This window comes from Amblyraja radiata, chromosome 19, assembly GCF_010909765.2.
Source record: "Amblyraja radiata isolate CabotCenter1 chromosome 19, sAmbRad1.1.pri, whole genome shotgun sequence".
Taxonomy (NCBI): Eukaryota; Metazoa; Chordata; class Chondrichthyes; order Rajiformes; family Rajidae; genus Amblyraja; species Amblyraja radiata.
In genome coordinates this window covers 40991651-41015753 of record NC_045974.1, presented here as the reverse complement: position 1 = coordinate 41015753, position 24103 = coordinate 40991651, and the positions used below count along the sequence as shown (strand labels likewise).

Sequence of the window (24103 nt, the reverse complement as noted above, 5' to 3'; positions counted from 1 at the left end):
GGGTAGTGAACCCCATTGAAAAGAATATGCTTTGCTTCATCCCCTAGATGAAGCAATTGCATGCAAAATGTAATTGGACCTTTGCTTCAGGGAGGCTCTGCCCTTAATAGCGACTCAGATTTGTTTTGTTTAGTTTAGAGATGCAGCACGGAAACAGACCCGTCGGCCCACCGAGTCCGCACCGACCAGTGATCCTCACACATTAACACACTATCCTGCACTATGGGTCATTTTTACTTTATTTTACTTTTATACCAAGCTAATTAATCTACAAACTATGGAGTGTGGGAGGAAACCGAAGATATCGGTGAAAAAATCCACCCGGTCACGGGGAGAACGTACAAACTCCGTACAAACAGCACCTGTAGCCGGGATCGAACCCGGGTCTGGCACTGTAAGCGCTGTAAGGCAGCAACACTGTTGCTGCGCCACCATGCCGCCCAGATGGAACAGATAATTGAACTTCAGATAACAGGAGTTAGACTTACACACATGTGCAGAAGTCAATGATTCTTTGAGGATACGGTGTCAGTGGCACCAGCAGGACTGATTTTCCAGAGTGCTGGAATGGACAACGGGCTGAACTGCCTCTATCTGTGCTGTATCCATTCCGTGATTCAGAGATTAGCCGAGGTACTAACTGACGCTTACAGTATTAACAAGCCCATTAAGATTTCCAACTTTCTCCTTGAAATTCATATCTGGGGTGTATTCTCATAACAGTACATAAACAACAACAGTTGTAAATCCATAAAGGATGCTGGCAGTACACAATTTAAAAAAAATTGTAGATAAACACTAAACGTTGGAGTAACTTGGCGGGTGAGGCAGCATCTCTGGAGAGACGGAATTGGTGACTTTTCTGGCTTCAGGCAATTTTTTTTAAATTGTGGCGCTCTTTGCTTTGCTGGATATGCAGTGACTGAACATCATAGACAAAGGAGAATGTAAGCAATACCCGAATCCTTACAGAAAAGGTGTATGGTACTGTAGTGAAGCTTACCATCCCGTTTCCCTTTGAGCTTGCTCCATGACTGTGACATGGAGTGGGAAGACTTCTTGCGAGGTGTAGTGCTCACTTTTCGCCAAGCATCATTCTCAATTGTCTTTTTGCTGGTCTTGTAACTGGATAAAATGGTCAATGGAAAACTCCACCCGTGAAATTCTGGTGCACATTGTTCAAGTTCTGTAATTAGAGGTTTCAATGAGGTGACATGCTTCCTTGAGATGTGTAAACAAATGACTAGAATGCTCTTTCACTGTGAAACAAATGTTCTACAGATGCACCATAGAAAGCTCACTGTCGGGTTGCCACACAGCTTGGTTACGGAACAGCTCACCCCAAGAAATTGCAGAAAGTTGTAGATGTAGCCCAGTCCATCACACATACCAGACTCCCCACCATTGACTCCAGCTACACTTCACCTTGCCTCTGAAAAACAGCTAACATAATCCAACACTCAAATTCCTTGTTCTCCCTGCTCCTGTCTGGCAGTAGGTACCCAAGGTTGAAAGCCCTCACCATCGGCCTCAAGGCATTGAAGGCTGCAATCTAAAAGCAGGCAAATGAAGTTGGTGTAGGTTGGCAAAATAGTGGGCCTGGGTGTGGTGGGCTGAAGGGTCCATTTTGATGATGCACCACATGACAGCAGCCAAGAACGCACAATTAATCTTTATATTTCCACTTATGAGAGTATAAAGATCATACTTTCGTATTAATAGTTTTTTTGAGAAAGGATATTAAGTGTTAAAAAGTGGTCATAACACCATAGTAATTTTTGAAGCAATTCATTACTGAGAATATGAATTTGACTGTGCATAAAGATGCCCAGAGAAACTGGCACATCGATGGAAAACTGTTTTGTATTCTACCCAGTGCAGTACATACACATATAATAAACCTCCAGGCACCAACTTGCTTGATATCTGAATGTGCAGTTCCAGGCAGGGCCAGCAGGGCCAGCCAGACCCCTGTCATAGCAGAATGCTGTGAAATGATTATATTTTGGACGAAGGATAAATTGTTTAATTTGTTTGATTCTATAATGATTCTGTTGGCATAGTCATGGTCCTGACTTTGATTCTCAGTTAATTATCAGTTTGCAGATCTCAAATGGGATAGCTGATGTGTTCCTGCCAGAGAGGGAATAAACCAATAAAGCCACATTGGATTGCTTGTCCAGTGACTCATGCTGGGCAGAATATATGCACTTGCAGTTAAAGCCCCAATGGGGAAAAAGCTTGTCACATTACCATTTTTGGATTTGACATGAAAAATACCCAGTTGATCAACGACCTGCAATGCAGTCAAGATCTAGACAACAGTATGTTAGTAGGCAGTTGATCAATTGATCAAATAGATCAATTTCCCTTCGGGGCTGAATAAAGTTCTGTCGTATCGTATCGTACAAAATTGAGGGGATACGATAATAAAATCCCTCAAACTGGTGCACACACAGCAACTCCTAACAACAAGCATCTCCACAAGTGGCAGCTATCTTAATACTCAAGGTTGCTGGCAGCACAACGTCAATTCTATCTATACCTCATGATGCTTCGGAAAAACAGCCACCATAATCAAAGACTTGTCCCATCACAGTCAGATCTTCTCCCTGCTCCCACCAGACACACATCACTAGACTTCTTCAGCCTACAGCTTCTTCCCCTCTGTTATCAGGTTTTGAACGGTCCTAGGGTACTGTCCGATTCACCTTTATCCAATTGCGGACATTGGACTTTGTCTCTGGAACTGATACGTTGGCAAATATACTCCTCTCTCTTTCTCCTTGCTACTGTACTGGCAGCTGGCTTGATTGTATTTATGTATAGTAGTGTCAATTTGATTGTATAGCATGCAAAACAAATAAACATACATTCTATAGGTCAGAGGTGTTGAGTCTGAGATGCAAAATGATACAGGTTTAATCAAAAGCATAGCATTTCTGGAAACCTCATCATTCACAGGGAAACTAGAGATATAGAAGGGTACAAAAATAATATAAGGTGTGAAAAGAACAGATCAAAGCAGACGGTGATCAAGGAAATGTAGAATAGTTAATTGATGGCTGAGGGGAAGGTGACAACAAGGCACACAAACAGTAATGTTGATCAGATGGACAGTGAAACTAGGGTGTGGGAGGGGTGGAGAGAGGGGGAAAGCAAGGGTTACTTGAAGTTAGAGAATTCAATATTCATACCACTGGGGTGTAAGCAAGGAATGGGAGAAAAGAACTAGGTGCACAGTTGGATTGTGTGTGAGGAGAGCACTCGGAGTATGGGTTACTTGAAATTAAAAGTGTCCGTAAATCTGTTCTTTTATGAGCTGAATGAGGAATATACTGTATATTGGCCAGGTTATGTGGAATAGCACCTTGTTGAAACCCTGCTCAAGTTTAACAGGTTACTCACATTCTTATCTGTCCCATGCTAGCACCCAGCAGAGCGTTCCTATCCATGTCATTCCCCTTCTTACCTGCCCTGGCACCTCTGCAACTCACATTCATCATATTTTCTCTTTGATAATATTGTTACTGAGCTGCACCAAATAGCAAATGAACTCACGAGTAACTCTTTGGGGTGCAAGGAAACCACAACACTATGCAGATACCCACCTCGTGGGATAGAGAAACAACAACATCCCAAGTCACCATCAAAACCACCTCCTGGAATCCAGAGGAAGCGGATTCCTCTGGATTCTACCCTTATTTAAGGCCACGGCCCTGTGAAAGTAGCAACAGAAGCCAATGAAGTGGTGAAGAAGGCAGATGGTGTACTTGCCTTCATCAGGGTAGACATGGAGCATTGAGCACATGAGACAGAAAGCTTTATAAAACTTTGGTTAAGCTGCATTTGAACTACTGTGTGCAGTTCTAGTTGCCCCATTACAGGAAGGATGTGGAGGCTTTGGAGGAGTGCAGAAGAGATGTACTATGATACTGCCTGGATTAGAGGGTATTCGCGAAAACGAAAGATTGGTCACCCTTGAATTGTTTTCTCTGGTGCTTCAGAAGCTGAGGTGACCTGATAGAAGTTTAGCAAATTATGAGAAGCACAGATAGACAGTCAGAACTTGTTTCCTCAGAATGGAATGTCAAATAGTATTGGGCAGAGCTTTAAGATTTCTATTATATAGTCAGGCAGAATTCAGTGGTTCAATTCAGTATTGTCATGTGTGTACTGCATAGTGACATTCTTTTTGCATAGATCACACATTCTTTATTCTCTATTTTACCTTGCTTAGACAGAGAGCAGCCATGTAGTACAGCTTTATTAAGCAAGATGCTCAGAGCAGCCTTGACCACTGCCTGTTGCCCCTGATTAAGGCTCTTATTTACAGGCTGCCCTTGTCGACACCTTTTAACTGAAGCCCTGGAAAATATGGCTTCTTCTGCTCTGGGAGCAATCACATTATTCCACAACTTGGCCATCCACCTGTAAATTGAAGACAAAACAAATGTCAAGGTACAGCAAACTGTACAGAGGCAAAGAACTTCAATGTTATGAGAACACCATGTCATCCTCGCACAAACTTACTTCATTTTTCCTTTATTACCATTGGGCAAATATCATAAAACTATGATGAATGAACCACCCTTACAAGGCTAACGACAGTTCAAAAATGTCCTCTTGATACTTTCAAGGGAATCAAGATGGAGCAATAAATTCAAGCGTACCAATTTTGCCATGACTGAAGAACAAAATAAAAAGTATACACGATTTATAAGAATAGTGTTGAATTGCGATGTATCCCTTTAACACAGGGGTGGGCAACCTTGTTCTGCATAGGGGCCACGACCCATGTCTGTGAGTGGATGGCGGGCCACATCTATCGCCATAGTTAATAAATAATGAATCATAGTTTTAAAAAAAAATCGTTACAAGGACTCGGTGGGCCGAAAGGCATGTTTCCCCGCTGCATCTATAAAGTCTAAATGGTATTTTGGACAAATTCCAGCCTCAAATTATGATTTGATTTACATGGGAAAAAAAAAAGATTCATATACAAATAACCAACTCTCCAGTCCTGAAGGCACTGAACATTCCTAGGAATTGAAAAGTATTGTCATTATTATTATGTGAATATCAATCTTCCAACTGCAATCCAAACATGACTTTCTTTTAACACGCACCCAATGAACCAACTCCCGCGGTGTCCCCCCCCCCCCTTATGATATACAAGTGAAGTAGCACAAACAATTATTTTTAATAATACATGACTATTTAAAAGAATGAAATGCATGGAAAAAGAAATGTACCTCATTATAGGCTGCACCTGGCCTGGTATGATCGGACAGGAAAAGAAATGTCTTGGTCCCATCAATGCCTCAGGCGTTCCTAGTCGGGACAAGTAGGAATTCAGCTGGTACCAGACTGTGCAAACCCACTGGACAGCCTTGCGTACTGGATCAGTTGGAGGTGGTAACTGGCCTTGGAACTGAAAAGTATTGGCATTACTTTTATGTGATCAACGAAGTATATGTCATAACACACAGAGTATTTGATTAGAATTCTAGTGTCTCAGATTTTGAGGTTGAAACCTGCGTTAATATCACCGCGTGCTATACTTGCAGTATTCATGATTTGCAAGAATGGAGTTTAACACACAAATCCCGAGGTCATGGTAGGTAGATCCTCTAGTTGCTAAGGCGGCAGAAGCTGGTTGCGATCCTGGATAAGAACAAGACATCAATAGCTGCTGCCATTCCTGACAGTTTATTTGTAGCCTTTACTAGGACCAGCCTCAACGTTGTAAATGCAATGCTGTAATCACCTTCTTTGATGTGCAGGTTGTGTTGGGATCCAGATGGTGCAAAGTTGCAAACAGCATGGCATCAGATCTATCCAAACTGATCCTGGTACTATTGCGTTGAGAGTGAACCCTAATAACTACGAGAATTCACTGACAGCTAACCCCACGATGTGGGTAAGCAGATGGGACCAAGTAAAGGCTACAAAAATGTCAGAAATGGCAGTAATTCTATTGATAGCTTGTTCTTATCCAGGTTCGCAACCAGCTTCTGCCACATAAGCACCTACAGGATCTACCTATCATAACCTTGGCATTTCTGTGTTAAACTATACATTCTTACGGTATCCCACTGGAATCTGGGATGTTTCCAGTGACTCCGATTCTTCCATAGAAATCTGTCCCTCTTGAAATCATTGGGATTCTGTGATAAATCTCATGCGTTCACGATCTATTGTTGATGTAACACAAGCTGAACATCCTTTGTTAGGAGATGAGTGTCAAACAATATACTTCATCATTGTCATTTATGATTTTATTTTGCAGAATACTTCCAGTAGATATTATTAAATACATTTTAAAGTTGATGATAGTTCTCCTCTTCACGGATATTTATCTGATCCCATTTTTACAAGTAGGTCTGTGGCATGCTATAAAATGGTGCACTCTTCTGCTGCCTGATTTGGTGCCAGTGGGAATTCTTCAATGTGATTGACTGCTCAACTATCTGGTGACCTAGACAGTGCCGGACACTGTGCATCCCACCGCGATAACTGAAAGCAAACAATGCTGGAAAAGGAAAATTATCTTTGTCAACAAGCAAAATGCAGCCCAACAATTGTTGCGACACCAGGAGTTGGATTGAATGAAATGTTCATACACACAAGAAAGATTTTCTTCCCCTTTCAACTCTCCCTGTTGATTCTACACCAACCCCTTGCCTCTGTTCATGAAGGTTTGCAATCTTTTGGGGGACATGGTTCCACTGATGCTGACATGGTTCTACCTCAACTTGGCAAGTTCCATAGGAACCTCGACACTCACTTACATGAAATTCCACGGGAACAGTCTGGGTTAACCTAAATACAGTCTTCATAGGCGACGTGCAGAATGAACTTCACAGCAATGATAACCCAGCTGCCTTTCCATTCAATGGTAATATGATAATCGTGGTGCACTTCAGTTAGTGTTAGGTAACTTAGCAAGCACTAGGGATAGAATCAAGAACCTCAATGTTCAGAAACCTTAACTAAAAGATGTTTCAGGGCAGCCCACGGCTGACTTTATCATCCAACCCTGTAATCATGATATAGATTAAATTAATACACAGATGCGTTTAAGGATCATTATTCATCTTAATTTTGACAACCTCTCATTAAAATTCTTAATAGAACAATAGATCTACAGACAACTTAGTCTTTAAGATTGATGATATAAAGCAAAGATTTATTTAATTGTTTCAGATCTCCCAATTTTAATTATATTGCAGATTGAAATAAATGAGGCTAATTAAAAGTTAAAATGATAAATTTTACTCATTTGCATAGCTATCTAGGATTCAATTGCATTTATCGACATTGTTACGATTAGAGATTTGGAGAAGGAATTTTACAGATGGATTATTAAATTTACAACATTTCCAATCTTTGGTTTGCAAAGGAGCTTTCCGTAGCAGAATGGGATGCAAGATGTTTATATAAAACAGCACTCAAAATGTTTCCGAATAAGGAAAGGGGTAAACGATGGCCCTAATTGACTCTATTAATACATTGGACACATGAAGACTAAATTAGCAACTTAAAGTCACGAATGTGAAATGATTTCAAGAGTGAATAGAGTCAAGACGGTTTCATTGTCATATATACTGAAGTGGAACAATCAAATTCTTACTTGCAGCAGCCACACAACATGTTTGGAGGTAAACTAAAACCAAGTTACTTCATTAACTTGCTGTAAAATCAGGTCAATTTGTTGTATCATCACTCCAACAAATCAATACCAGAACATAAGTGTTCTTACCTTGTGAATGATTTGTCTTTTAAGGAATCTTTGAAGCAGATTAGTGATGGGCTCCGAATCCCATCGAAGCTGTACCCATCGAAAGTGTTGTTGCACCATCAAGTCTGAACTTTGAAGCCTCATCTTTGTCATTGTCCCTATCAGGAAACTGTTTTCTTGGAAGTAATAGATATCTGAAGTCCCATTGACTGTAAAGCAGAAGTGACAAAATATTGGATAGTTTTATAATTATGAAGAAGAGTTCTCAAAATTCTGAATGAATATTCCAATATTTACAGCTCTCCAGTGCTGTTATGTTATGAACCTGAAGATAAACACAAAATGCTGCAGTAACTCAACAGGACGGGCATCATTTCTGGAGAGAAGGAATGGGTGACGTTTCGACCGTTTCAGACTGGGAAGGTTAAAGAAGGGTCTCGACCCGAACCATCACCCATTCCTTCTCTACAGAAATGCTGCCTGTCCCGCTGAGTTACTCCAGCATTTTGTGTCTATCTTTGGTGTAAACCAGCATCTGCAGTTCCTTCCTACACATGTTATGAAACTTCTGCCTACTCGATAGTGGAAAATTTACCTTTTAATAATTTATTTTACATAGGTCCACAAAACCTCCATAATGCTGAAGAACCTCTAGAGTCATAAAAACATGAACTATTTGAAAAGTAAACCGTGTTTAAAAAGCGAGGACAATTGAACAGCTCCAGAATTTTCACAATGATTCTGATAAAAAGTAACCTTCCCACAACTACCTTCACAGATGCAACTGAATCTTTTGATTATTTCCTATATTTTCTGTAATTTCAATTTTTTAGCATCTGTACCATCAAGTCTGAAGTGTGAAGCCTCATCTTTGTCACTGCTATTAGAAATCTATTTTCTTGGAAGTAATAGTGTTTTTTGATCTATAGAAAATTAATGTTTACATACATTAGATATCAACTATATTTTTATTTAAATATGAAGCTGTCACTCTCAAGTAAATAATGGTCTACTTTCAATAATTTCTCACACCTGTTCCTACATCTACCTCAAGTACCTCAAGTGTAAGATTTTCTCTGGCTGTGATTAACGTTCGAATGTATCAGCCATTATTAATTAACTGCACTCTTTTCTTTCATGCTTTCCCTGCTGCATTTTCAACTTTATTTCAACATGTCCTCCCTGTTCCTCTCATTCACCCAAGTTCGACATATACTTAACCCTTCCTAAACCATGTGCTAAATACCCCATTTGAACCTGGTCAGCAATTAGAGAGATCGGATGCACATTTTTAAAATTTAGTTTAAAGATACAGCACGGAAACAGGCCCTTTTGCCATCCGGGTCCGCGCCAACCAGCGATCTCCGCACATTAACACTATGCTACACCCACTCGGGACAATTTTTACATTTACCAAGCCAATTAACCCACAAACCTGTACGTCTTTGGAATGTGGGAGGAAACTGAAGATCTCGGAGAAAACCCACGCAGGTCACAGGGAGACGTACAAACTCCGTACAGAAAGCAACCGTAGTCAGGATTGAATCCGGGTCTCCAGCGTTGCATTCGCTGTAAGGCAGCAACTCAACTGCTGCGCCACCGTGACTGCACAATGTGCGGATTGAAAGAATATCTTTCTCGAGACACAAGACTATCTTTCTCTTTTAGTATTAACTTTTCTTTTCAAGCTGTTACTATGACAGCAGAGGTCCTGTGAGATTGATTTTAATGCACACAATAAAAATGTGGAAATTCTATTTAAATTTCAAAAATTAAGCAGTTTTTAGCACAATTTACTTCACCTTTTCTTGAAACAAAATGTCTTATTTGTACTGAACATTTGAATGCTCATTCCCAACCATTCATATTTGAAGCATGAACATTCTTTCAATTCACTATTTAATTAGCACTAACAAAGGGTTGGTAGGTTAATTGGTTCTCAAATTATTCCTTTATGTGACTTAAGTAGCAAAATAATTAAAGGCATTTGTAAGTGAAAGAGAATACATTGTTGACTGGAGGAGAATAAAGAGACAGGAACAGGGTTAATGGCATTGATCTGTTGGGAGCTGGCATGGGCTCCAAAGGGTTAAATACCTCCCTCTGTGGCACACTAGGATGGAATGGATGAATTTCTAATTTGCCTCACTATTTAAACAAATCTCATAGGCATTAACACAGGGAAAACACACACATTCGGATAAAACATTTTTTTATATGTGCATTTAAGCAGAGGATAGAACTAGATTCTGAACTGAGCTAAATTCTTAACTCCATTTAAAGTCACCATGAAGGCATTATTGAATGGTAGTTTGGACAATAAAATGTGTTTGAATAATTTCCAAGTTTGGATTTTACCAACACACCTTCAGAGATTTAGATGATATTCTTTACAATGGTTTTATGTCATGTCTTCAAGCAGAAGACCAGAATGTTTCAGATTATTCCGAATATTTCAGATTAAAAAGGATGGAACAGAGTACTTTGCAGATATTGAAAAGCTAGAAGCAGTAAAACTTCTAAAGCAGCACGGACTTTTATGTAGAGATTTGAAATATTAGAATATACACCATTTTACAACTGTAGTTATAATACAATTGTATAAAGCTTGAATGAGAACTGAGCAATTCTGGATATCTTACGAAGCATAGAATCATTGAGTTTGGAGGATGAATTGGAGAAAAATCAGAATGACAACTGGATCCACATAGTCCAAATTAGAAAGGCATATTACATATTAAGATTGTGCTGCTTACACTTTAGAACATTAAGGAATAATTTTCTTATATACAATGTAGAAGGGGAAAATATTGTAGAGAAGAAAACGTAATTGTTGGTTGAGGAAATCAAGGACGTGTCTTGCAGTACGGAACAAGTTGGGAACAAATATACACACAAGGTTGGTAGAAATATGGAACTCATTCCATAAACTAAAAATGGCACTTGATCCTAGATGAAATGTTACCTTTCTGTCTCAATTTTATGGTTTTGTTGACCATAGATACATGGAGTTATGTCACAGATGAGCCATGACCTGTTATTGAAAAGTGGAACACGTTGGAGGAGGTAAAAGGGTATATACTTGTTCTTATGTTCCTAATGATTCATGCTATATTGAATTGTCAATAGTTAATTATCATCTTTGAATTTCCATTTGTCCTATTACATCCATACTCCATCTATGCTATTTAACCCAATACAGGTTTTGACTAAAATATTACATCACCTAGCAGCTAAAGCAATCAATATGCTCAAAAACATTATACCTAATTAATCTCCTTGCTCCTTCTCTCTGCTGCATTGACAATTGCACTGGGGTTGCCCCTTGAATTCATGCAGATCTCATCGATTTCATCAACTTTACTATTAACTTGCCCTCAAATTCACTTGGACCATCTCTGGCACCTCTCACTATCCACCTGTCACTTGCCAGGCTTTGTCCGGCCCCCTCCCCCCTCTTTTCCAGCCTCATCCCTCCTCTAAAATCAGACTGAAGAAGGGTCCCAACCTGAAACATCACCCATCTATTCCCTCCAGAGATGCCTCCTGGCTCGCTGAGTTACTCCAGCAATGTTTCAGGAATGTTTAATGATACTTATCTTCTGCAGCAAGCACAACAAGTTAATAATGATCTTCAAATATTTGCCTTGTTAAAGTATAATAAACTCACTTAAAAAAGTACAGAACATGCAATAAAGGTGCTCTAGCGCAAGGAATTCTGGGTTTATTTTCCAAAGTAACCAACTTACGAATGGAGAATGCATTCTGAGGCCGAATTGCAACTGGGTGAGGCCATTCAGAAAGTTTAAATGACTTTAATTTCAGTTCAGTTCCTGACGTCCTCTGAGCGAGGGCTATATGTATATATGTATGTAGTTTGTTTGTTTATACTATTCTTATAACAAATGTAAAGCACTTTGGTCAACGAGAGTTGTTTTTTAAATGTGCTATATAAATAAATGTGACTTGACTTGAATTGAGTTCTGTGCATGTGTAAAATCATTTTGTGGCTACATTTTTTAAATTCCTGAACAACGTATGAACATTCAGGGGTGGCAATGGCAGAGTTGCTGCTTTACAGCGCCAGAGACCCGGCTTCGATCCTGACGAAGGGTGCTGTCTGTAAAGAGTTGTACGTTCTCCTGAACGCCTCGACGTGGAGGGCCCGAACGCCACCGGCTACGGGAGTCAAGATCATCCCGTTAACAGGGCTCGAGGCCCCCGACCAAGGAAGAACACGAGGGAAGGACTTGAACTTTATTTTGCCTTCCATCACAGTGGGGAATGTGTGGGAGTCACTATGGTGGATGTTCATGTTAAAATGTGTTTTTGAGTCTGTTGCTTTTAATTGTATGACTGACTTAGTGTTGTGTAATGAACCAGATTTGATAAGAGATTTGATAAGAAAACCATTAGGAGGTAGTGACCTTAATATGATAAATTTTAATCTGCAATTTGAGAGGGAGAAGGTAAAATCGGAAGTGTCAGTATTGCAGTTGAACTAAAGGGGACCATGGAGGCATGGGGGAGGAGCTGGCCAAAGTTGACTGGAAAGGGACCCTAGCAGGGATGATGGTGGAACAGCAATGGCAGGTATTTCTGGGAATAATCCAGAAGATACTGGATCATTTAATTCCAAAGAGGAAGAAAGATTCTAAGTGGAGTAAGAGCTGACCGTGGCTGACAAGGGAAGTCAAGGACAGTATAAAAATAAAAGAGAAGACGTATAACATAGCAAAGATGAGCGGGAAGCCAGAGGATTGGGCAACTTTTAAAGATCAACAGCAGGTAACTAAAAAGGCAATATGGGGAGAAAAGATGAGGTACGAAGGTAAGCTAGCCAAGAATATAAAGAAGGATAGTAAAAGCTTCTTTCGGTATGTGAAGAGGAAAATATTAGTTAAGACAAATGTGGGTCCCTTGAAGACAGAAACAGGTGAATTTATTATGGGGAACAAGGAAATGGCAGACGAGTTGAACAGGTACTTTGGATCTGTCTTCACTGAGGAAGACACAAACAATCTTCCAGATGTACTGGGGACAGAGGATCTAGGGTGACGGAGGAACTGAAGGAAATTCACATTAGTCAGGAAAAGATGTTGGGTAGACTGATGGGATTGAAAGCTGATAAATCCTCAGGGCCTGATGGTCTGCATCCTAGGGTACTCAAGGAGGTGGCTCTAGAAATCATGAACGCATTGGTTATCATTTTCCAATGTTCTATAGATTCTGGATCAGTTCCTGTGGATTGGAGGGTAATGAATGTTATGCCACCTTACAAGAAAGGAGGGAGAGAGAAAGCAGGGAATTATAAACCAGTTAGCCTGACATCGGTGGTGGGGAAGATGCTGGAGTCAATTATCAAAGATGTAATAGTGGCACATTTGGATAGCAGTAACAGGATCGGTCCGAGTCATCATGGATTTACGAAGGGGAAATCCTGCTTGACAAATCTTCTAGAATTTTTGAGGATGTAACAAGTAAAATGGACAATAGAGAGCCAGTGGATGAAGTGTACCTGAACTTTCAGAAGGCCTTTGATAAGTTCCCACACAGTAGATTAGTGGGCAAAATTAGAGCACATGGTATTAGCGTTAGGGTGCTGACATTGATAGAGAAGTGGTTGGCAGACAGGAAACAAAGAGTAGGGATTAATGGGCCCCTTTCAGAATGGCAGGCAGTGACTAGTGGGGTACCGCAAGGCTCGATGCTGGGACCGCAGCTATTTACAATATACATTAATGATTTAGATGAAGGAATTAAAAGTAACATTAGCAAATTTACAGATGACACGGTGGCAGTGTGAACAGTGAAGAGGATGCTATGAGGATGCAGAGTGACTTGGACAGGTTGGATGAGGGTGCAGATGCAGTATAAAGTGGATAAATGTGAGGTTATCCACTTTGGTGGCAAGAACGGGAAGGCAGATTATTACCTGAATGGTGTCAGGTTAGGAAAAGGGGAACGAGACCTGGGTGTCCTGGTACATCAGTCACTGAAAGGAAGCATACAGGTACAACAGGTAGTGAAGAAAGCTACTGGCATGTTGGCCTTCATAACGAGAGGAGTTGAGTATCGGAGCAAAGAGGTCCTTCTGCAGTTGTACAGGGCCCTGGTGAGACCACACCTGGAGTATTGTGTGCAGTTTTGGTCTCCTAATTTTAGGAAGGACATTCTTGCTATTGAGGGAGTGCAGCGTAGGTTCACGAGGTTAACTCCCGGGATGGCGGGACTGTCATATGATGAAAGAATGGAGCGACTGGGTTTGTATTCATTGGAATTTAGAAGGATGAGAGGTGATCTTATGGAAACATATAAAATTCTTAAAGGATTGGACACGCTAGATGCAGGAAACATGTTCCCGATGTTGGGGCAGTCCAGAACCAGGGGCCACAGTTTAAGAATAAGGGGTAGGCCATTTAGAACTGAGATGAGGAAAAACTTTTTCACACAGATTTGTGAATTTGTGGAATTCTCTGCCTCAGAAGGCAGTGGAGGCCGATTCACTGGATGCATTCAAAAGAGAGTTAGATAGAGCTCTTAGGGCTAGCGGAATCAAGGGGTATGGGGAGAAGGCAGGAACGGGTTACTGATTGTGGTTGATCAGCCATGATCACATTGAATGGCGGCGCTGGCTCGAAGGGCCTACACTTGCACCTATTGAAAAAAAAAGGTTTTTAAGTAATTAAAAAAATTCCATAGGTGTTCAGGTTTGCAGGTTAATTGGCTTCAGTAAGAATTGTAAATTGTCCTTAATGTGTAGGATTTACATTTCTATCGATAGCTTGTTCTTATCCAGGATCACAACCAGCTTTTCTGCATTAACAACCAAGGACCACTAGGATGCATTCAGCGCAAATAAAGGAAAATAATTATTAATGTTGAGGTGTATTTCGGGTATCATTAGATCTAAGGTCTTCATTTTAGAGCAAACTGTAGCAACGTATATTGGAGGAAATTACTTTCTTTACTATTAATGTCCATTTTATTGTGCAATGTCCATTATTGGCCTGTGTTTCTATCATAGGTATTAATATTGTCACTGCGCATGTTGCAATTACTGGTAATATTACAAGTGCTAGTGAATCTTTTAAGTTTAATGGGAATGAGAAACTGGTAATGGAGATACCAATAAACCTCAATTGAAAGAAAAATCAATCACAATGTCCCGTACATAGTGGATACACATCAGAGGCAGCTGTTTATAATTTGCGATGTAGGAGGCAATAGGTAAACACCAACTCTGCAATCCTGCCAAGCATGTAACACCCAGCTGCCCGCTGTTACTCAGAAAGTTTGGTGTATGCAAGAATTACAAATCTGTAGAACTGCTCAGCAAAATAGCACTGGGTACTTCTTGCCTGAAAAGACTTGTGATTTACCACAATGTTTCAGCATTACTTTAAATGAGTGTTTAAAAAACATGTTGCAATAAGCAAGCAAATGACTATCTTTCTATTTAGGAGGCAGAATGACACTGTAGACAAACGATGACAAATATTAAATATAGCTTCCAAGATCCTTGTGCTACATTTGATTTCTGACCTCAAAAATTAACCATAAATACAAGTCTAATTTTAACTGACACAAATGTAGACTCTTGAGGCTGCTTGAAATTCAGAGCAGGGAACAGCATGTGACACCACCTATCTGCGAAGTCACAATGACATTTGCAAATACCTATGCAGCATGTGCTTCCTTTAAGACCTGCCAATGTAGGGCAGCCTCCTACGGTGCAAATTATAAACAGCTGCCTCTGTGGTGCCATGAAATGACCCAAATTAGAGTCTGTCATTTCCACATCATACTGACAACCCTAAATCCCAAAGCTTCAACTTGTTAGCTTATCACTGTTCAAGTCATTTAGTTTAGTTGAGCGCAGAAACCGAGTCCCACCGACCCCCGCACATTAACACAAGCCTACACACACTAGGGGCAATTTACACTTGTACCCAGTATACAAACCCAAGCCAATTAACCTGCACGTCTTTGAAGCGTGGGAGGAAACCAATGATTTTGGAGAAAACCCACGTGGTCACGGGGAGAATGTACTAACTCTGTACAGAAAGCACCCAATTGAACCTGGGTCTCTGGCACTGCAAGCGCTGTTTGGCAGCAACTCTACTGTTGTGCCACCATTATCTATACAAATTTACTAAACATGAAAACATGACACTGTACCATGTTGGAACGTGAAGGGATTTTCAGCACCCCGGTTTTCTAGAGCATCCAGCAGTTCTCCCAGAAACTCTGAAAGCGAAGTAGCCATCTCCAGGTTTTCCAAGAGGACAACAGTTACCTTCTCTGTTACAAAAGACTGTCTCAAAGGTACCAAGATACCTGGAACATGTTAAATGCAATGAGTAAAAAAGGTTAGAAAAGATTATTGCACAAATTGAATAAAAAGGAAGCAATTTAAGATTTCTAATTTTCTAAAGAAGCGAAACACAAAATAAGAAATAAACAGAAATTTCATAAATGATTAAATTTAACTTCATTACTTTAACAACTAGTGTAATAACTGCACAATAAAATATTTAAAACAAATGGGTGAAGCACTCACAATGGTTACTCCATAATTCAGATGTTTAAAGTAGTTTTATAAATCAGAAACTCAAATATGTTTATGCACCTTGTGGCAGTAAGTTATCAACGCCCTTGTTTCAAAACACTTTTAGTACGAATACTGCAATTTAGGAGCCAGCCTTTTCTTTGCTTGTGATCCATACATTGTTTTTTTGACCTTCACAATTGTTTGGTTTGTGGTGGAATTTTAAATTAAGAGTTCAATACTCTCACCACCAGAGGCTCAGTATTAAGATGACAAATCAATAATTTATTAACACAATTATAGTTTGGTTGAAATCAGAAGATCACTATGTGACAAATAAAGACACAGCATGTTTCATCAGTCTGCTGTGAAACATATTAAAACATTCCCCAAAGTGGCCCTTCAAGGAAGCCATTGTTTATTATGTGACCCATGACGAGAAGTCAGTGAATGAAGCAAGAGTGTTAACAAAATAGTTCAGCTGAATACAAAGAGAACATCAATAACATGTCAGCTAGACCTTATCTCTGATTAATAAAAAGATAAAATCTATGAGCAGAAATCGAATCAACAGATTGAATCAGTGCAAGCAAGATACAGCCCGGAAACAAATCCTTCTGCCCACCGAGTCCACGGCCAGCATCGATCTCCTGTCCATTCTAGTTTTATGTATATATATATATATCCCACTTTTGTATCCACTTCCTATATATGAGGGGTAATTTTACAGAGGCCACTTTACCTACATGCCTGCATTTCTTGGGATGTGGGAGGAAACCGGAGCACCCGGAGGAAACCCTTCCAAGTGAAAGAAGGCAAGGCATTCAGTGTTCAAAATACAAGAGGCATGTTATTTCCACGCAGGCATGTGAAAATTAAAATATAGAAATACAAATATTTCTGTTTTACTGGCTGCATTGAATTACAATATACGAATAATACCTTTCAATCAACATTAGTTTAGAAAAACCTACAATTTCCCCCATCACACAATTCATTTGCCTCTACAATTAGTACAGGTTTGTCTCTGTAATTCTAGCCAAAACTTAAATTATCAGACACCAGTTTTTCCACTAATTTGTACCTGTGGCTCTTTATTCAATTGCCAATGTCTACACAGGAAATAGTGCACTAAATATTATACATTAAATATTATTTGGAACACCTCTTTGTTTGAGTTGTTCCATTTAAAAGTTAGAGTCCACATTTCTCCAGCCTCTTTCACATCTGATGTGTTGGACCAACCAATATTCAGTCCTGATTATGTAAAGTAGAAATAGAAATTGCTGGAAATACTCAGTATATCTAGCCTTTCCTGGGTTTATTTTAGATTTCGAGCATCAAGGATTTTTTTTTTTTTCAAGTTCTGAATATTTCCTCATGCCTTGGAGACCATAATGTTAGATACCACTCAGGTCACCCTTGGTTAGACAACCGTGTATTCAGCTTGGTACCCTCCAAGATAGCAATTAAATAGGGCAGCACAGTGACGCAGCTGGTAGAGCTACTGACCACTGCACCAAGAGTAGGTTTGGTCCTGACTTCGGGTGCTGTCTGTTTGGAGTTTGCACGTTCTCCGTGCCCACATGGGTTTCCTCCCACATTCCAGACATGTGGGTTTGTAGGTAAATTGGCCACTGTTAAAAATAAACTGTTCCTGATGTGTACGGAGTGGAAGAGAAAATGGGATAACATTAACTAGTGTGAATGGGTGATCGATGGTCGGCGTGCACTTGGTGGGCTGAAGGGCCTGTTTGCCTTCTGTATCTCTGAACATTAGTCAACACATTGTGTATCGAGTCTAGTAATAGTCATCCATCACTTTCAATTTCATCATGACCTAGTTCATTACCATCCATGAAGCATGTCCATTTGACTTTTTTTTTAAATCATTTATTGCTTTTTCAATTCAACCAATTGACAGATTTTATCACAGCCATTCAACTCTTTATGCAAAGAAAATGCAGAATATTAAACAAGTTGCATTTGGATTTCAAACATTGTTTGATAATGTAGACATTATGTTTAGATTATGTAGAAATTCTTCAGAATAGTTTATGGCTTATAAGGCTGTTTACGTAAAGTAGCACAATAGACGATTTACGATGGAATACGTCAGTGACCTACTGTTCACCAATGGGTAAAATGGGTTGAGGTTACCCTTCACTCATTGTCTATTAATTACATCACTTGGCTTCAGTCCCATTATGCTTTCTGCAATGTCCCAGTTACATTTCAGCTGGGGATCATTGTTGCAATGGAACTCAAAAAGTGCCAAATAGTACTGTGCCATGAAGAGTTTTTATTTTTTTTCTATATTATCTTCTTGAACAAGACAAAAATAAGGGAAGTTTTTTCACTTCAGCAAATTTAATAAATGGGACCAGAATCTGCCATTCAAACGCACAGCACAGTACCATTTCAATTGACATGAAAGCTTTCTGTTAAGAATTGCATCTTCAAAGGAGAAAGGTAATGATAAATACATCAATACAAGTTATTATATATATTATATATAGCACCCTATTTAATGCTGACCTTGCACTGAAGAACTGCCTTCACAGAATATTCCTTTTATAGGACAATATGGAATATGTGGTTAACTTTTACGTTTATATTTTAAAGACTGCAAGGTTAGTTTTGTAGCATTTCATATTCTGAAAATTTGAATAAGAATATAAAATTACAAAAAATATTGCTCGCCCTTCTGAGAACGGTGGGTTCATCGGGAGTGTTGTAGAGCAGCAGTATCTAGGAGTAGACAGACAGCATCTCTGGATAGAAGCTGAAGAAGGTCTCCACCCGAAACATCACCCATTCCTTCTCTCCAGAGACGCTGCCTGTCCTGTTGAGTTACTCCAGCATTTTGTGTCTATCTTTGGTTTTAACCAGCATTTGCAGTTCCTTCCTACACAAGATCTAGGAGTACAAGTACATACCCCCTCAAAAGTGGCATAGCAGGGTGGTGAAGAAGGGTTTTTGGCAGATTGGCCTACATCAGCCAGGGAAATGAATGTAGAAGTTAGGACATTATGTTATAGAAACATAGAAAATAGGTGCAGGAGGAAGCCATACGGCCCTTCGATCACCATTCATTGTGATCATGGCTGATCGTCCCCAATCAATAACCCGTGCCTGCCTTCTCCCCATATCCCTTGATTCCACTAGCCTTTAGAGCTCTATCTAACTCTCTCTTAAATCCATCCAGTGATTTGGCCTCCACTGCCCTCTGTGGCAGGGAATTCCACAAATTCACAACTCTCTGGGTGAAAATCATTGTACCTTGATGAGGTCCTGTACAGTTTTGGTCACCTTGCTAAAAGAAAGATGCCATTAAGTTGAAAAGCATGCAGAAAAGATTTACGAGGATGTTGCCAGGACCCGAGGGCCTAAGCTATGAGAGATTGGGTACATTGGACTTTATTCCTCCAGCGGGATGCTGCAGGATGATCTTATAAGGGTGCATAAAATCATGAGGGGAATAGATAGGGTGAATACGTGTAGCCTGTATTCCAGGATAGTGGAATCAGGAACAGCAGGACATATATTTAAGATGAAGAGGGAAAGATTTAATTGGAACGTGAAGGGTAACTTTTTCCACACATGGGCACATGGAACGAGCTGCCAGAGGCCGGTACAAAAACAACCTTTAAAATAAATGTGTACAAATACATGGATAGGAAAGGTTTAGAGGGATATGGGCCAAATGTGGGCAAATGGGATAGCTTGGATGGGTTATCTTTATCGGCATAGAATTCGACCAAAGAGCCTGTTTTTGTGCCTTCTGACTTGATATATGTTATTTTTTTCGCTTGCTGATTTGTCGTTAAAACTTTGCAAGAACAAACATCAGTCAAGATGTAAAGAGAATGAACTTTGTTCTCAGGAGTAAATCATTAACTGTGCTACTTAATTTATTTAGCTGAAAAAGTATACTGAATTCAGATGTTACTAATAAATTATCGGTAACACAATTCAATCATATTAGGCCATTAAATGAACTTCTAACCTTTTAGTTCAACATTCAAAATATAGAGAGCTTTAACATTTATAAGTATTATTGAGATTTTTTTTAAATTACATATACAAGTGTATCTTGTGCCCGATTTGTTCATTTTGAACTGTTTCCTTTCTAACTGGCTTGGTGATAGTTTGCACAGGATAGTGGTAGATAGGCATTTTTCGAGAGGAAATGAGTAACAAGTGGTGTACTGTACAGATTGGTGCTGGGACCTTCGTTGGAGGTGGTATGATTAGTAAATTAGCAGATGACACAGAAATTGTTGGAGTCATAGATAGCGAAGGTGGTTGTCAAAGCACATAGCAGTACATAGGTCAGCTGGAAAGTTATCAGCTGGAATTTAATCCCGACCAGTGTGAGGTGATGTCTTTGGGAGGTTCAATCCTGGTGACACATAGAGAAAATGGCAGGGACTTTATGAGTGTTGATGTGCAGAGACACCTTGGGGAGGATGTCCATAGCTCCTGAAAATGGCGAATGGATGGATAGGGTTATAAAAAAGCATTTCGCAAGCTTGCTTTCAATAGGCCGAGGCATTCAGTATGATATGTAGGAAGGAATTGCAGATGCTGGTTTATACCGAAGATAGATACAAAATGCTGGAGTAACTCAGTGGGACAGGCAGCATCTCTAGAGAGAAGGAATGGGCGACGTTCGGGTCGAGACCCTCCTTCAGACATTTCTCAATCGGTATAATAATTGTTAGGATGTCAAATAACTGTTATACAAAACACAAGAAAACTGTTTAAGAAGGAACTGCAGATGCTGGAAAATCGAAGGTAGACAAAAGTGCTGGAGAAACTCAGCGGGTGCAGCAGCATCTATGGAGCGAAGGAAATAGGCAACATTTCGGCCCGAAACATTGCCTATTTCCTTTGCAGTTGGACAGAGCCCTGGTGAGACCACACCTGGAGTATTGTGCGCAATTTTGGTCTCCTAATTTGACGAAGGACATTATTGCTATTGAGGGAGTGCAGCGGAGGTTTACCAGGTTAATTCCCGGAATGGCGGGACTGACATATGATGAAAGAATGGTCGGCAGGGCTTGTATTCACATGAATTTAGAAGGATGAGAGGGAATCTTATAGAAACATATACAATTCTTAAAGGGTTGGACAGGCTAGATGCAGGAAAAATGATTCCGATGCTGGGGGAGTCCAGAACCAGGGGTCACAGTTTATGAATAAGGGGTAGGCCATTTAGGACTGAGATGAGGAAAAACTTTTTCACCCAGGAGTTGTGAATCTGTGGAATTCTCTGTCACAGAAGGCAGTGGTGGCCAATTCACTGGATATTTTTATATTGAATGACGGTGTTGGCTCGAAGGGCCGAATGGTCTACTCCTACACCTATTTTCTATGTTTCTATTCTCAGATGAATAGAAATTCTAATTTTGATGACGTTTCCATAATTTGGTTGTGAGTGAAATGACTGAACCAGGCAAAGCGGATTACCCACAAATAATGGGAAGTGGCGATCAGGATTTGCAGCAAGCATCAAAGAAACAGCACTTGGCGGGGACCTTGTAGAGAGCTTCCCACGGAGACTCGGCAGTCGCTGGCAAGAAACCTCCTTTCTCCGCAGGTTGCTGCCGTCAGGCTTCTATTTAAAGGGGACCCCTGGTGCCCGGCAGCTGTGATGTCACCAAGCTGGCTGAGCGGTCACATTACAGACGTTTGACAGACCATGAAGCAATTTTTACACATTGTAGGGAAGGCCATATGTAGTTTGGAATGAACACATGGTTAACCTGTTCACTGCCACGTTTTTGTTTCCATAATTGGCCATGACCCGAGTATACACAGGGGTGGCACTGAACAGGTTAAAGCAGTCTGAAGAAGGGTCTCAACCCGAAACGTCACCCATTCCTTCTCTCCAGAGATGCTGCCTGTCCCGCTGAGTTACTCCAGCTTTTTGTGTCTAATTTCAGGTTAAAGTGGAAGCTGCCTCTTCATTAATTTAAAAATAAATCCTGTTTCAAAACATTTGTACAAGACAACTGCATAATATTTTCAGAACAAAATGATTTGCTGAGCCATAATTATGGCAGTGCACCATTTAAAAATAGTTGCTGCGCATGTAACTAAAAGAAAGAAAGGTATTAAGCATCAGGAAAAATTCCAGAACTCCCGATGTTTGGATAATTTCACGAGATTCCCCTTCGCGATGATGGAGGACACTGCATATGGTACCGGTCGTAAGGATGCTAGGTGGTGACTGCAACTCTGAGACTTGTGTGGAAAATGACACAAGTGTGAAAACCTTTGTTAGTGTTCGTTTCCTGGAGCGATCATGGCGTTATTATTATTTCATTATACAATTATTATCACCATTATTATTTCAAAAGCTCAGTCGTGAGAATCCTCACTGTATTCTATGTCAGTTTTGCAACATTTTTAATTCAACATCGGGTGCTGATTCCAATTACAAAGCTCTTACCACTTTGAATAAACAGCTCCACCAGCTGGTCCTTTGACAAACTAATTTCCATCTCAATCTGTATTATTTCACAGCTGGAACCAATAGCTTCCTGCTTGTGCTGCAAGAATCGAAAGATACGGGTTAATTAGCTTGTAACTGCAGCATCTGAATCAGTCAGGAATTATATCAATGGCACACATTTACAAGCAGTATCCTCCTCTTAGGTGGAGGGAGATTAGATCTAAATGACAGGTCAGACACTGTAAACACTGCAAATATATACCTTGGATAAGATAACCCTCCTGTCAAGTTAGAAAGACTGCAACTTGATTCAACGTATTACGGACACATTGTGGAGAATGCAGTAAAAGTGATTTATCTGAAATTTAAGCACCATGACAACCGGTCCAAAATGGAGGAATGGATTACACATCATCTGAAGAAATTCACTTCTGATTCACTGATTGCACTAAATATGCTGGTTATTGCCCATGTAAAACTGTGACTAGTGGGGTGCCGCAAGGCTCGGTGCTGGGACCCCAGTTATTTACAAAATATATGAATGATTTAGACGAGGGAATTAAATGTAACATCTTCAAGTTTGCAGATGACACAAAGCTGGGTGGCAGTGTGAGCGGCGAGGATACTATGAGGCTGCAGGGTGACGAGGATAGGTTCGGTGAGTGCGGCAGATGCATGAAAGATGCATTACAATGTGGATAAATGTGAGGTTATCCACTTTGGAGACAAGAACAGGAAAGCAGATTATTATCGAATGATGTCAGATTAGGAAAAGGGGAGGGGCCACGAGACCTGAGTGTGCTTGTACATCAGTCACTGAAAGTACGCATGGAGGTAGAACAGGCAGTGAAGAAAGCTAATGGCATGTTGGCCTTCATTGCGAGAGGATTTGAGTTTAGGAGCAAGGAGGTCCTACTGCAGTTGTACAGGGCCATAGTGAGGCCGCACCTGGAGTATTGTGTGCAATTTTGATCTCCTAATTTGAGGAAGGACATTACTGCTATTGAGGATCTGCAGCGTAGGTTCACCAGGTTAATTCCCAGGATGGCGGGACTGACATATGATGAAAGAATGGTCGACTGAGCTTGTATTCACTGGAATTTAGAAGGATGAGAGGGATTCCTATAGAAACGTATAAAATTCCTAAAGGATTGGACATGCTAGATGCAGGAACATTTTTCCCGATGTTGGGGGAGCCCAGAACCAGTGGTCGCAGTTTAAGAAAAAGGGGTAGGCTATTTAAGACTGAGAGGAGGAAGAACGTTTTCACCACATAGAGTTGTGAATCTGTGGAATTCTCTGTCACAGAAGGCAGTGGAGGCCAATTCACTGGATATTTTCAAGA

The 24103-nt window shown here is 40.3% G+C and overlaps 1 protein-coding gene across 3 annotated transcripts in view; it reads right to left on the bottom strand.

The window, feature by feature from the left end:
- cttnbp2 (cortactin binding protein 2) overlaps nt 1–24103 on the bottom strand; it is a 152503-nt gene that overhangs the window by 16906 nt on the left and 111494 nt on the right. For all 3 annotated transcript variants that reach the window (XM_033038305.1, XM_033038308.1, XM_033038307.1), the window contains 6 exons: nt 22756–22855; nt 15926–16084; nt 7766–7953; nt 5256–5434; nt 4232–4431; nt 1004–1186 (listed from right to left, as the gene is read on the bottom strand). In XM_033038305.1, the coding sequence (XP_032894196.1) occupies nt 1004–1186; nt 4232–4431; nt 5256–5434; nt 7766–7953; nt 15926–16084; nt 22756–22855 (1009 nt within the window). The remainder of the gene's footprint in view (nt 1–1003; nt 1187–4231; nt 4432–5255; nt 5435–7765; nt 7954–15925; nt 16085–22755; nt 22856–24103) is intronic.